Source organism: Anopheles coluzzii, chromosome 3 (genome assembly GCF_943734685.1).
Source record: "Anopheles coluzzii chromosome 3, AcolN3, whole genome shotgun sequence".
In the NCBI taxonomy this organism is placed as follows: Eukaryota; Metazoa; Arthropoda; class Insecta; order Diptera; family Culicidae; genus Anopheles; species Anopheles coluzzii.
In genome coordinates this window covers 90608548-90622486 of record NC_064671.1, presented here as the reverse complement: position 1 = coordinate 90622486, position 13939 = coordinate 90608548, and the positions used below count along the sequence as shown (strand labels likewise).

The window sequence follows — 13939 nt, the reverse complement described above, 5'->3', positions numbered from 1 at the left end:
TAATCCCACGTTGTTGCATGTGTGTGTATTGTAAACTGTAAACTGAACACAACTAAAACCACCCGAATTAACCACCACTTTCGCTAATACTCGCGTACCACACATCACCACAACTTTTCGGTGAGTCCACTACTTCCCTAAACAAACTCTAAACTTCGCTGGGTGAACGATGTTTCTTTTTTTCTTCTTTGGGATAATCTTGTTTATTCCTTTTCGGTTATTTCGTTACCGTTGTGTTTGTTTTGTTTTGGTTTGTTCGTTACTACGATACCTTTTCTTTACTACAACTACTTTTTCGTTGTAATGTTTCAACTTTTCGTCTTCTTGTCTTATTGCCTTCCACTCTCTCTCTCTCTCTCTCATCTCTTTGTACGTTCAGTTATTCGTTAGTTCACGTTTCTTTCATTCCTTACCATAGTTTGTTCTCTTCTGCTGCATTTCAACACTCTAGCTTCGCTTCTTTTCCTCGACTTCCTTTACTTTCGGTCGGATTGTTTGGCATCTTACGCTGCCATTTATTGTTGTTAGCTGTGTTGTTTTGCAACCACTCGTTTGCTGTGTTATATGCATTACATTCTCTTTTTACTTCTTTTTATTTGTCGTTCCATCCATTATAACATGGTTGTTTAGTGGATCTTATGCGTTGAATTTGTTTATATTCCTATCTTTTTAAATCGACAGATCCGTTTTGTTTTAAATTAGGGTGTTTTTTGCATGATTCCGTAGTTTAATATCTGTCTAGTAGAGAAACTATATTCAAATTCGATTTACTCTATGGAAAAACGTAAACGCACCTGCAAAAAATACACCACCTTCTCTCACTCTTTGTAATAGTTCACCCCATTTCTTTCATGCGCGCTCTTTCTCTCCGTCGTTTCTTTAAGAAGTCTCCGCACAAGCGATAATGCCATCGCCTATGCATTAATGAAATGTTCGTTTACTTATTCCTACGTCATCGCTATAATGGATCTTAGCCTCTTGGCCAGACGCGTCCTTGCCGACCTTTAATAGTCGCACCAGAGGTTGTCGTTTGACATACGACTTATGCATAGACTGGTCGAGGATTGGATCGATTCCTTACTCTCCCCCCCCCCCTGCTTGCTCCCCGTCCAAGGCGATGACGTACGTCGGGACGAAGAAAATTATACCATCCACCGTCAAGGGTAATGAGCGCTTCGGTCTTAAGCGGGATCCAACTTGGGAGCTATTTATAGAAAGCTTTCCGTCCGTTTTTTCCACTATCGCTGACGCGCGTCATGTGTCGTTACACAGTTACTGGCCAGCTTGGTGGTACACGTCTTGTCCAGCGTTTGCGATTCCATCGATGAGAGAGGGCGGCTCCGTGCATGTACGATTGAATAATGACACACAATTGAACGGTTTTTTTGTTTTATTTCGTTGAATTATGTTCCTGTGTACATATATTTGCATGGAAATTCGTTCCTCTGCATGCTTTAGGATGTTTAGCATCTGAATGTATGATAGATCTCTTTCGTACCCTTTTCCTTATCCTGCTTCACCATATTGAACTCCATCCAATCACCAAATAAGCGCGATTACTCAAGTTCAAGTGTTTGTCATATGGAAAATCGATACAAGTATGACACACCTAAGCTCACTTACTTTGGTTCCAATCTTTTACAATTTCTCTCTCTCTCTCTCTCTCTCTCTCTCTGTGTGGTTTGCATGTTTGAAACATCTTTCCAACATGCACAAATGCATCCTCTCTGCACTATCCTGTACAAAGTGCGCCCCCTTGAAACGACTAAACTTACATTCGTCGCCGAAAAAACCCCACAACCAACGCTTCGATGCGTGATTGCCCCTGTGCGAGGAGGGACCGTTTCTCTTCCTTTATCCTTGTTTGAAGGAGGCAAGAAAGGATAATCGCACTCGCGCACACAACGGTCATTAATAGACGCTTTTTCTCTTCCATCGCTCCGGTGTTCCGTTGGATCGTTTCCATTTCAAGTTATGCTTTCATTTATTGCGGTTTTGTGTGATTTCGTTTTGTATTTTTGTTTGTTTTTATTCCGCCTGCCTTCCAATTTGCTTCGAATCGAAACCCGCAAACACGACTTTAATTTGTCCTACCGTTTATTTCATGTTTTTTTTATTTATTTTCTTTTTTCTTTTCATGTTTCAACCATCATCCCTGTGTCTTCTCCCGCGTACCTACGTGTAAAATGTGTACCGACTTTTTGGCTTCGATCATGAATGTTCCCATCCTTCTGCTGGTGACCGTTGTTGTGTCCCGTTTGTGACAAACACATACTTACCCCTCTGCGTCACAATGCGCACTTCGAAATGTGCCCGTGCTTCTTCAACGCGTCGGCGAACCAATACCGATACTTTCCATGATGTTTTGGAAAATTACATTTTTCTACACTTTTCTCCCTTTTCTACTGTTTTCCCCCTAAAAAACACTGACACTCTTGGTTGTTGTTCTGTGTGTTCCCAAACGTTTGCATGTGCGCTCGTGCGCCATCTCTTTCTCTCTCTCTCTGTCTCTCTCTCTCTTCGGCTGTGTATTTACATCCAACTCTCGAACCGCTCACCAATCCTTCCCTTTTCGTTGCAAATCATGCCAATCGATGGAATACATTCTTGGCCCCCACATTCACTCCCTCCACCACTCAATCCACTCCTCCCTACAAAACCTCACCCCATCCACACCTTCACAATTGTTCAATTTTATTACATATCTTATCTATATATAAATATTCACACCTCAAATACACACACAAACACACCATCCTTACAACACAACGTTACACCTTCTTCAACACACACCTCTATACACACAGCATGGTGAATCGCAATAGTCTTACACCAGCCGTTAATTCTTCCAGACAACCGGTTGCATTTCCCAGGAATGTTCCATCGCGATCGACTTTCCATTCGGGTAAGTGTGTAGTGTGTAGTGTGTGGCATAGGTACAATCCAGCCTCTCCTCACAGGCTGCTACTATGCCCCTTCCCCTTCCTTCCGTATCGATGTAGCTCCTTTGCATCTCTGTCCTCCAGCTGTGTTTCCTGCGCCTGTCTCTGTTGTTTTTCGATGGACCCTTTTTGTATGAAACCAAAACTAGTCAAAACCCCTCAAGATATGATGTTGCATATTATTCCCATGTAGCGAATCTCTTTCTATGCATTTTATGAATCTACAGCTTTTTAAAGTGTTGTTTTTTAGCTACCACGTGGATGCGACTATACTAGCATTTCCTTTCTTCCAGTAATAATGATCAATTTTAAATCAATTTCATGTCGTTTCCGATCCTTTAAACCCCTTTCTTGAATAAAGACTTCTCTGTTGAGTATCGTAAAAGTCTAATTCCTGTTGAATATAGTAAACTACTGCTGTCGCTTTATTTATCAACTGTTAATAATTAATTTCTAACTAGAATCTGAATACTGTACCTCGTCTATCTCTCATTTAAATGATTTTTGTGTAATTATCAGTTTAAAAACTTTTGTTACCTTAAGTTTTATTTCTCAACAAAAGTAAACAATCTTAACAAGCTATTGATTTTAAAAGGAATGTAACACATGGCGGGTACAAAGAGGGCTTTAAATGCGCAAAGGAGTTTCTCCTGAAACGGGACGGGAGAACGATGGGAAGGGTGTTGTAGTAGCGTACTACTAGCGGCCGGATTTAAAGTACCATTTTTACTAATACTTATCTTTTACCCACTTTCATGTGCAACTATACCTGGATACGCAATAATGCAGGACAAACCAGAGCCCGAAACAGCACGGTATACGCCGGAACGGGCGGGAACGTCGGTGATTCGCCACACTCTGGCAAGACTTTCTTGCAAAGACTTACTACCAGATTTAGCAAACGGTAAGTACCCCCGGTACCTGCGTTCTCTCTATTTTGCGTCTCTCCCTCTCTCTCTCTCCCTCCCCTTCTATCTCTCTCTTTCCCCCACTCTTTGTCTCTTTCTCTCTATCTCTCTGGTGCTCTCTTACCTCTGTGTGTATGTGTTTGTTTTTAAATCTCCCCTAATCTATCTTTCCTTTTCTGCCACCTGCACTTTCCTATTCCTTTTTTTCCTCAAAATATATTAAAAAACACAGTGTTTCGTTGTGTATCTCTTTCCTATTTCCTCTTAATAACCTCCCCCACCCCCTCTGGACACCTTTCTTTTTACCCCACTGTCGCTTTTTGGCTTTTTGCTTTTCACTTTTCTAAATGTGTGAGTTTTTTTGTTTGTGTGCCGAGTTTCCTTTTCTTTCATTTTATGTTCTTTGTGTTATCGTTTTTTTCTATGTTGAGTTGTTAATTTTTGTATAGTTAGTAGCGCTTCTAACGTTCCTTTTGTTCCCATTTGCATTTGTTCCTATTTAGTGTTTGTTTTCCTTTCGTTCTCTTTATTTTGTTTGTTGTTAGTGGTTTAGGGGTGTGTAATCATGTTCCCTTAACAACTGTTCACGATTTCTTGTACAGAAAAGGTTTCTTGTTATTTCGTTTCGATACTTTAAACTAGCCACCTCGCAGCCAATCATGTCATCCTTTATTAACTTTCGTTGTTCATCTGTTGGTGTAAATGTATTGAAGTGATTATTTCGTGTAATTATTGTAGCTTATTTTTTTTAAATTGTAATTAATGAATAGTGTACTAATGCGTGTACTATTTACCATGCGACCCGTGCGAGATTAGCACACTAACAATTTATACATCTTTATTTGTATTCCTGTTGTATACGTCTATCATGACGATCGTATTCTGCCGTGCGTTGTTTAATATGTCGTGCGTTGTGTCTTATTAAATTGTGCGGAAGTTTTGTGACCATGTTTTGTTTATCTTTTTTTTTCTTTTATTTTACTGTTACTCTGGTACAAAAGAAAATCAAAACCGGAAGGGAAAACAGAATAGTATTGTTGTGCAAGTGCACCAGCCACTAAAGTCCTGCGTGTGCAAAACGTTAACATTCGTGCTCCAAACCAAACACAACATACAGTGGCCGGCAATATAAAGTGGCCACTACTTACAATTTTACATTTTTTCCATTTTTTCCGCGAAAAATGAAGTTATTGTACTGCTTTATTTTTTGAAACTATGTTCGTGATATGCTTAAGAATGCGCAGTACCATAACATGACATAAATGAGAAGTTTGCTTCAAGAAAAAATATTTTTTCCAAAATTGATCAAAATCACTGTGCCAAAATAAAGTGCCCACTTTATTCATTCTGTGCAAAATATTTTTCTGAACAAAAATAACATCAAATTTATAATTTATATGCGTTCCTCTCGCATTTTTTACATTTTCGAGGATCTTTGACATAATTTATTTTGTTTTATTTGCACATATTTGGCATTTATTCTTCCTAGGAGTATTTCAGAGCTTTAACATATTTTGTTTTTCCTAATCACGTCATTCTCACCACATTTGCATCAAAATTTGCACACGAAATCTCGATAGGATTAAAGTTAAGACTAACATTAAAGAAGTTTTATTCGATTTGAATGAAAAAAAAAAATAAATAAAAAATTCTTCGTGTATAACTTAAGTCGTCTTCCTGTTGTAACATAAATTTATTTACTAACTCCGTATTTTTCACAGAAGACAGATAAATTCACACAAGATGCTTATACAGGTATAAGCTTTCATTATGCCGTCGATTCATACCATGCTCCCCACTCCTCGCATAGAAAACCCCTCCCTGGTCATCACATTGCACTCTTCATACATATTGGTTTGTTGGATCACGTCTAGATATTTTTGAACATCAGTTCTAATTTGGACTCATCTGTCCAAATATCAGTTTTTCAACAATCTAACGATATATCTGTATGTTCTTGATCATATTGAAGCCAATTGGCTTTGTTAGATTGCTGTAGCTCGAGCGAGGAAGTTGAAGAACGCCACATCTAACGGGCAGTAAATTACGAAAATTGCAATGTGATAGCTAGGGGGTGTTTATCTTTAGGAGTAGCGTAAAAACTGGTGTGAATCGAAAGTACAACTATGGCTGATATCTTTTTTAACATTACTTCATCAATACTTTGGGATATTTCTTTAAAAAAATGGGGTTTGATAACTAAAAACATGTTCCTACAGGCTATCATCTCAACACACACAATCAATACAAAAGACATTTCTCAACTAGTATCGTATGAAACACCTTGCATGTCTTCCATGAAGTCTAAATCTTGGTTCCATCGAGAATTTGAGGCAGATACTATGTGCAAAGGTGGATAAAACTGGTGTCACAAACAAATAAATTTAAATTTAAAGCTCTTGATAACGCTTGAGAAGAACCAGATGCAAAAACTAGATGCAGAACTAGATAAACCTTTAAAAATTAGAAAAAATACGCCAAAGATCATCGAACATGTAAAGAATGCAAGAAGAACGCATATAAATTATAAGTTTGGTGTTATATTTGTTCAGAAAAATATTTTCTGTAGAATGAATAAAGTGGGCACTTTATTTTGGCACAGTGATTTTGATCAATTTTGGACAAAAATATTTTTTCTTGAAGCAAACTTCTCATTTTTGGCATGTTATGGTACTGCGCATTCTTAAGCATATCACGGACATAGTTTCAAAAAATAAAGCAGTACAATAACTTCATTTTTCACGGAAAAAATGGAAAAAATGTAAAATTGTAAGTAGTGGCCACTTTATATTGCCGGCCACTGTAGACCCCGTAGAATTTAGTTTCATGTTTAGTGATATTCTTTTATACTCTCTCTCTCTCTCTCTTTCTCACTCTTCTTCTCAAATTTATCCGTTTTTGTTTGTTCTGTTTGTGTTTTACCATCCTCCTCCTTCACTCTCTCTTTTTTCATCTTCAATCCCCACCCCGGGGGGAAGATTCCTGTTTACTTTTGTTTGTGTTTGTGTGTTTTCGTTTCGTTTTGTTTCCCTCGGGAAAAGCTCACATTATAATGCTATTTTTGTATTGTTTTTTTCTTCTTTCTTTTTTCCTCCATATTCACTCACTTGTTTTTCACCTTTTCAATGGCGAAACTATGACACGGGTGTATTTCTCTGTATGTGGTGTGCTTTCAAAATGCACAATAATACGGATACTACTACTACTACTACTGCTACTACTACTACACAGCTTTAGGGCATTCCACTTCAAGGATACATCGGAAAAGGACTAAACCGTGCCTGTGTGAATGTGTCCGAGGGACAAATAAGATAAGGGAGGGGGAGAGTAGAGCAATGAGGGTGGAAAACACGAAGGGTGGGTGTACCGGGGTCTGTTAAAGAAGACACGATGTTTGCGATGTTCGAGTAGTTTTTCCACGTCCGTTCAATGGAACACATATAATAGTGAAGTAGTTTTGCTATGTTTTTCGGCTTTTGTATTTTTTAAAGATCGTTTCCCTCTTTGCACCGAAGAAGGTTATTGTATACGAACAATGCTGCACAAGCACTTGCCGGAGTGCTGGCAGCCAATTTAGCTATTAGTGAGGGCTAGACAACTGGCAAAAGCGGGATAGGTGTAAAACAGGACAAGAAGAGTGTGGAAAAAGAGGGGAAATAGTAAGCAAAAGACAACGTAGTAATGTTTTATGAATCAAGTGTAACTTGTTGTTGGTAGAGCGTTGTAGAGATACACCAAAATCGGTTTTGGTAAATTGATGATAAGAAGCTTTATTCATTAAGCAGCTAGTAGAGGGCAAGGGGAAAGGGTGCACAAAGACAGATGAGGGATGAGCAGGAGAGGCAGAAATGTACAGCCAACTAAACAACTAAACGAGCATAAACCTAGGAAGAGTTAGCGAAAATTAAAAATCGTCAATAAAACGTTTACAAGACATAAACAAACAAACAAACAAACGAACGTAAGAAACAAATTGAAGTTAACAACGATCAATCATAGATAAGCTCGTTTTTTCTCTTTCTGCTCGGACTACATACCCAGACACAAGTGGTCAATTGATACTTCTTCTCCTGCCCCATTACCTTCTTACTCCATTTCTTGCGTCCTGTTCGGTCCTGTTCGGTAACACTGTTTCGCAATTGTTGCACGTGTACGTGTGAAGTAAGCTAACATTCTTTGTTTTTTATTATTTTCCCCTCCTCAATTACTTCTTCATTTGATTAAACACGAGGTGATTTTCCAAACTTACGCCTTTTCCCCCATTTTCCAGTGCGCAGCATAGCGCGCAACATTTCATCATTCATCTTCTGCTGCCAATGTTTCTTGTTATTGCTGCGCGGCTGCTGTGTAACTTGTTTGTGTATGTGTGTCTGTGTGTGTGTGTTGTGCTATGTCCTTTTATCGTGTATCTCATGCATACATTAACCTGCTTGCATCGTAATCGGGCGCTTATACTACTTCACCTACTTCTTGTACGTCACTTCAAGTGGCAGTTGCTGTAACAGAACGAGCATCCAGTGCACAATTGGACTACATTTGCAATCTTCCATTTTCGGACACCTTATTATTTTTACGACAACCCTTTCAAATGATTTTTGCGTTGCCAGATTTTAATATTTCATTCCTTTTTTTGTTTTACTTTCATTTTTATGTTCAGTTTTACTAATGATGTTTGAGTTTGTTTGTTATATTTCCTTTTCTTACATTATTTTAAACATTTTTTAGTTAACATTAATTACATTATAAAGAAACAAAACGAATTTGCATGTGTTGTTGTTGATTAAGATGCATTAATATCTTTGAAAATGTAGTTTTTGTTTTGATTATTATCTTTAGAAGAAAGTGGTAGTTCCTTCAATGCATTTGATGTTGCTTTGTATGTTCGAGGGAAGTGCTGTTGATAGTCAGTACAGATAATTTAAATCATTAGTTATTGTAGGCAAGCAAATTAGGATGTGTTATTTTTTATGAAATAAATATTAAAATTAAAATAATTACCATTTCATTGAACGGGCTCTCGTAACACAGTCAAAATTCTAATGAAAAACAAATACAAATATTAAACATACATATGGAAAATTGCATAGTATTTCCTCGTTAGGATGTTGCTCCTCGTACACTCTTTGGCCACATTGTGCATCGCGCTAGTCGTCTCCTTCGTCACACTCTTCCCAACCAACAATCTTCTTGAAAGCTAGCAAAAAAACCTTTTTAAAATGATTTTGTTACGCCGATTGCATAGCTTGAGGGGCGCAACTTGTTCGCTGGGGGAACTAAATCTTAAAGTCATGATTTTGGCATTTCTCCGTTTCTTTTTCTCATTTTTGCTCGCTCTTTTTTGTCCAACTATCGTGCTACCATCATCGAGTTTTATATGCTCCATCTTTATTTGCAGCAATGTTGTACCTTTTTTGCAAGTTGGCTCAAGTTGGCTCCAATTGTCATAGAGTAAGGGGCTATCTATAGTTAATGATAGCCGCTTAGTTGTTTTTAATCGTAAAGTGTATATCAAAATCATAGTTGACAGTAAGGTTGGAAGGTTGCAAACGGAAGAGTAACTATCGCTCATATATCGCCTCTGCCGGAGATAAAATCGTTGTTCGATACAGTCAAAATTCTCCATACTTTCTCGTACTTTGCTACATAATACATACACACAACACACACACACACACACACACACATCACGTCGGTTTTGTGCCATCATACAATAACCACCCCAACAACCCACACCACCACCTTACGCCGCCACCCATTTCCAGCGCCGCCACTCCAAATGTCCAGCCTCTCCCATTTCTTCAGACGCCCCCTCTGCCCTACCCTACCAGCTAGCCCCCTCCTCCGTTCTTTACCTTGATTTTACTACACAATCAACAAAATACGATAAAAAGCGCAGTGTGTGTTTGTTTCAAAAAGTTTAAATACTATTTGTTTCTTTCTCTCTTCTCTTCCACACTCTCTCTCTCACTCTCTGTCTCCGTTTCTCTCTCTCTCTATCTATCTCTCTCTCTCTTTGTCTTCTACTTTCTCTACTTCTAGGCTCAATCAGTAGAGACTGAGATTGTGTGTGTTGTAATTAGAGGAAAGGGCAGATACAGAGTACACAGATTGACGGTTTTTTGGTTTTTTTTTTGAGGAAGATTTGCAAAAACGAGAAAAAAAACTAATACAAACACAATGTGTGCCACAGCATTAGAAGCAACATATAAGCAAAGGCAAAAGTTAATCCAATAGATCAAATCTGGAAGGAATGTTGAAAGAACAGGGTTGTTTGAAGATTGATAGAACAAGCAAGATACAGAGCTGTGGAGGAGATTGTATAGAAGAGCAGAGCATTGGTGGCTGCGAACTAAATTTGAATTTTGTACATTTTTTGGCAAAACAAAAGAGCACCAACAACACACAGCCGAGCCATAATTTGCACACATTGAAAGCATTATACCGTTTGATGGCACACAGAGAGAATTAGCATTAAACACCACGCCTTTGTCATCCGGATTGCATATCTTTAGGCGTTTTCATTTCGTGTGAGGATGTTGCAAGCATGCTAAGAGAGTTCGATAGTTCTGTATGCAATCTGTGTATCGTATTGCGCCCGTACGTACGCATGCCATGCTGTGTTGATGGGGCTTAATGGACACATGTTTGAAAGCCATTTAGGACTCGTTACTCGTTACTCCACAATCATTCCAAGCAATCAACAGGCATCAAGGCATTAGTGTGTGAGTGTTTGTGTGTATAGTCTGTAAGGGCACGGGACAGAAACACTTCAACTTGCAGTTTGCATGCTGTGTGCAGCAGGAGGAGAGGGATCCTCCAGCGCGTGGCCGCGGAGAGGGGAGAGCGGGAGTGGCCCCAACTCCTGCTCCTTCTCCTACTCCTCTCCCTTCGCTCTACTACTCAGATTTCCCGTTTGGCGTTAAACGACTGACCTCTTGAGAGATGTGCACGTGATTCTTAGCTGTGTAGCTGTGTAGTTTTAATCCTAGTTTATTCCATTTTGTTGTACATACACGCGTAGTTGAACGAACGTTGGTTAAAAATCGATCCCGACGCAAACATCAGTCAGGACAACAAAACAGGAGGAGGAAGAGGAGTGGTGTTGAGCACACGCCAACGGAGGAGGAGTTGTTCTGTTGTACAGTAAGGATGTTGTCTTATCGAGGAAGTCGTTTCCTCATACTCCTCCAGTAAGCGTTTTGCGACTCACCATACGCACACACATACACACTCACTGTCTGATATTTGACTATTCTCTCAGCGCGTCCCCCTGCCCAGCTTCTGTAGTATGCTGCGTAGTGCTTAGGTAGTACTCTCCTCCTAACTGGTTTTGACGCGAAATTGTTTCCTTTTTTATCTTTGTGTTGCCTGTTCAACACTGCATCGTTTTGTAACGATTCCGTATGTTCGTTACATTTACAATACAATTCCTTTCTCCACACAACACTTTCCCTTTTACTGCATTAGTTTCTTTATCTTGTTTTTTTTCTTTTATTCACTTTTGTTTTAATTATGTTTTCCAATTAAATTATCTTTTTTTAGTAATTGCATCGTTTTGTTTTATTTTTTCATTTGTCTTTTTTTACTACTTTTTCTTTTGTTTTCTTTTCCATTTACACATACTGCATTCGCATTGTACTTTTTTTGTTTTTTTTTCTCTTTTTCCTGTTTTATTCTTATAATTTCTCATCTGGTTTTAATTGTAGGTGTTTTTGTTACAAATTTATATACATATAAATCATAAACATGTATTAGTTTTGCCAAACACTTTTTCTTGCATCATTTTTCTTCCACTTACCCCGCGACTCCCCTCCCCCTACCACCCCACTCCCCCCCACCATTCCGTTTTTCTTCACCAGTACAAACGCCCCGTTTTGCGCGCTCATTTATTTGTTGTCGGTTGTTTCTATCTTCTACTTTTTTTTTCTTTCTCTCTTTCTCTCTTTCCCTTTTTTTATAGTTTCAAAATTAAAAATAATCGCGAACCAGACGGTGAGCTAAATGCACGCGTGTAACACAGAAAGGAGTGAAGAAGTGTGCCCAACTCCTTCTTCTTCTTCTTCTCCTATCTTCCATAAGAAGCACACACACACAATACAGCAATAATGCATACATACAACACCATCCGCACACACACAATAGTCACAGTCACACGCTCACAAAACCTGAAGAACAAACCTGTTCTGCCTGTTAGAGTATATATAGGGTCGCGGGCAGAGAGCACTCGTTATATGCTAATTATATTGCTCATCACTTCCCAAACAACAACAGCAACAACAACTGCAACCCCGCGTCTCTCGTGCGTATGTGTGCGTATGTGTGTGTATTTTATGATGATGACTGCAATTGGATGTTTGATTGTAATAATAGATAGCGTTAGCGAGTCTGGGTTAAGCAGCAGAGCAGCTCAGAGTGTAACGCACACCATCATTGTCACCATCATTACCATCATCCTGATCTTCGTCAGCTCGTCATGCAAATCAAAGATTAGTTGCAGGAGGTTTGAGGTTTCAGCGCACAAAATTCGTCCAGTTTTCTTAATTTGAATGCTTCTTCAACGCATCATTTGGCTCGATCATTTGCTTTTTAATACGCCGTCCCGAGCGTGTAGGTGGAATAGGTGTTAATTTATTCTTTAGCTTCGCCTAGCAAGTGTAGATTAGTTAGTACAAATCCCGGACCAAGAAGGGAAGGAAGTTAGTACGATAAGAATGTATGAAGGTCGTAACGAATTTGTAGCTTTCGTTCTAGTTTCGTTTTTAAATTAAACATTCATTGCTAAATTTAGAAACAATTCCAGAAAATGCCTTAATTTTCCACCAAGCAAAAACGTAGGGGGGTCTACTTGCTTTTCTAGAGCAAAGTAAAAATCAGTATAAGCCTTATAAGTAGCCTTTCTAGTAGTTTTCTAGTTTTAGTAACACAGCTCCACAAGCAAAGTATTAGCTATTGGCAATTCGACATAGCAATCCCTCCTCTTTCCTTCATTGGAACGTTCTCTACTCTACTCCTTTGCATGATGAGGTGTATGATGTGTGTGCGCGTCTGTGTCTGAGCTGCAAACCCCCAGACCCTTACCAATGTGTGCAGTTAGTGACAAAATCTGTATAAAAAGCAGTTCATTAACAGTTAGCAATTGTTTTAGAGGAGAAAATACTGTAAAGGAAAGAAAGAAAGCTCATCAGAAGCAAATAAGACACAGTCTCTGATAGACAGACAAATTCACACCGGCGACAATAGATATAGCTCAGACGTATATGACACCCCACCACACAGTGTAGTGGCTGAGAGGGAAACGGATGATGATGTGGAACAAAAACCCTCCTCCTTCAGCACACGCTCCTCCTCCTCGTCGTTTAGATAATGCGGATAAAAGAAAGAACTATTGTTTGTTTGCTTTTCTTCTCTTTTTTATAAGACATACTATTAGTAAAACATTGAAGGTGAAGAAAAACCCGCACACACAAACACACAGACAAAAACACCCACATAATATACCTACTGTACCGCAACATTTTAGCAATAAATATTAAAATGAAGAAAAAAAAACAATTAAAACAGTTCAGAAAACCTGAAAACTGAAAACATGGGTCGGCTTCGTATTTGCTTCATTCGTTGGTTCGCCTGGTGGCTCTGAAGAGAAAAGCGCCCTCGTCGTTCATTTTTAGGAAAAATATCCACTCGTCCTGGAGAAGAAACCCCCATGGACCCTCTGCCTGAAATGAAAGGACATGTTTCTTCTTTATATTAAGATTATTATTTCCTACGGCAAAAAACGCATTAACAACACACGATCGCACTCGGCAATTTAATGTTAATACTTGTGCTTGTTGCACTTGGAAATGGGTCCTTTGAATCAATACCAAGGTGTATAGATCTGCAATCGGTAGCGTATGAATTACATTTTGGTAGATCGTTTATTAGTTCTGTAAATTTCCTGATTGTTCGTAGTGAATATCCGTACTTTTGATTTAGAAACAAAAACAAGCTCCCAAAAATTCCACCCGGAACTCTATACACCTTGGTTGAGAGATATCGAACGTGTCCAAGCTTTGCTGTGTATAATTAAGTTACCAATAACGACGCGCA

The 13939-nt window shown here is 38.8% G+C and overlaps 1 protein-coding gene across 16 annotated transcripts in view; it reads left to right on the top strand.

Moving 5' to 3' along the window:
* Positions 1-13939, top strand: part of LOC120959770 (MAP/microtubule affinity-regulating kinase 3) — a 62041-nt gene that overhangs the window by 41361 nt on the left and 6741 nt on the right. For 11 of the 16 annotated variants that reach the window (XM_049610568.1, XM_049610573.1, XM_049610567.1 and 8 more), the window contains 2 exons: positions 2808-2905; positions 3732-3846. In XM_049610568.1, the coding sequence (XP_049466525.1) occupies positions 2808-2905; positions 3732-3846 (213 nt within the window). Of the gene's footprint in view, positions 1-2807; positions 2906-3731; positions 3847-7081; positions 8861-9889; positions 11297-11810; positions 13440-13939 lie in introns of those variants that run through there. The other 5 variants (XM_049610575.1, XM_049610581.1, XM_049610577.1 and 2 more) reach the window with 4 other exon arrangements.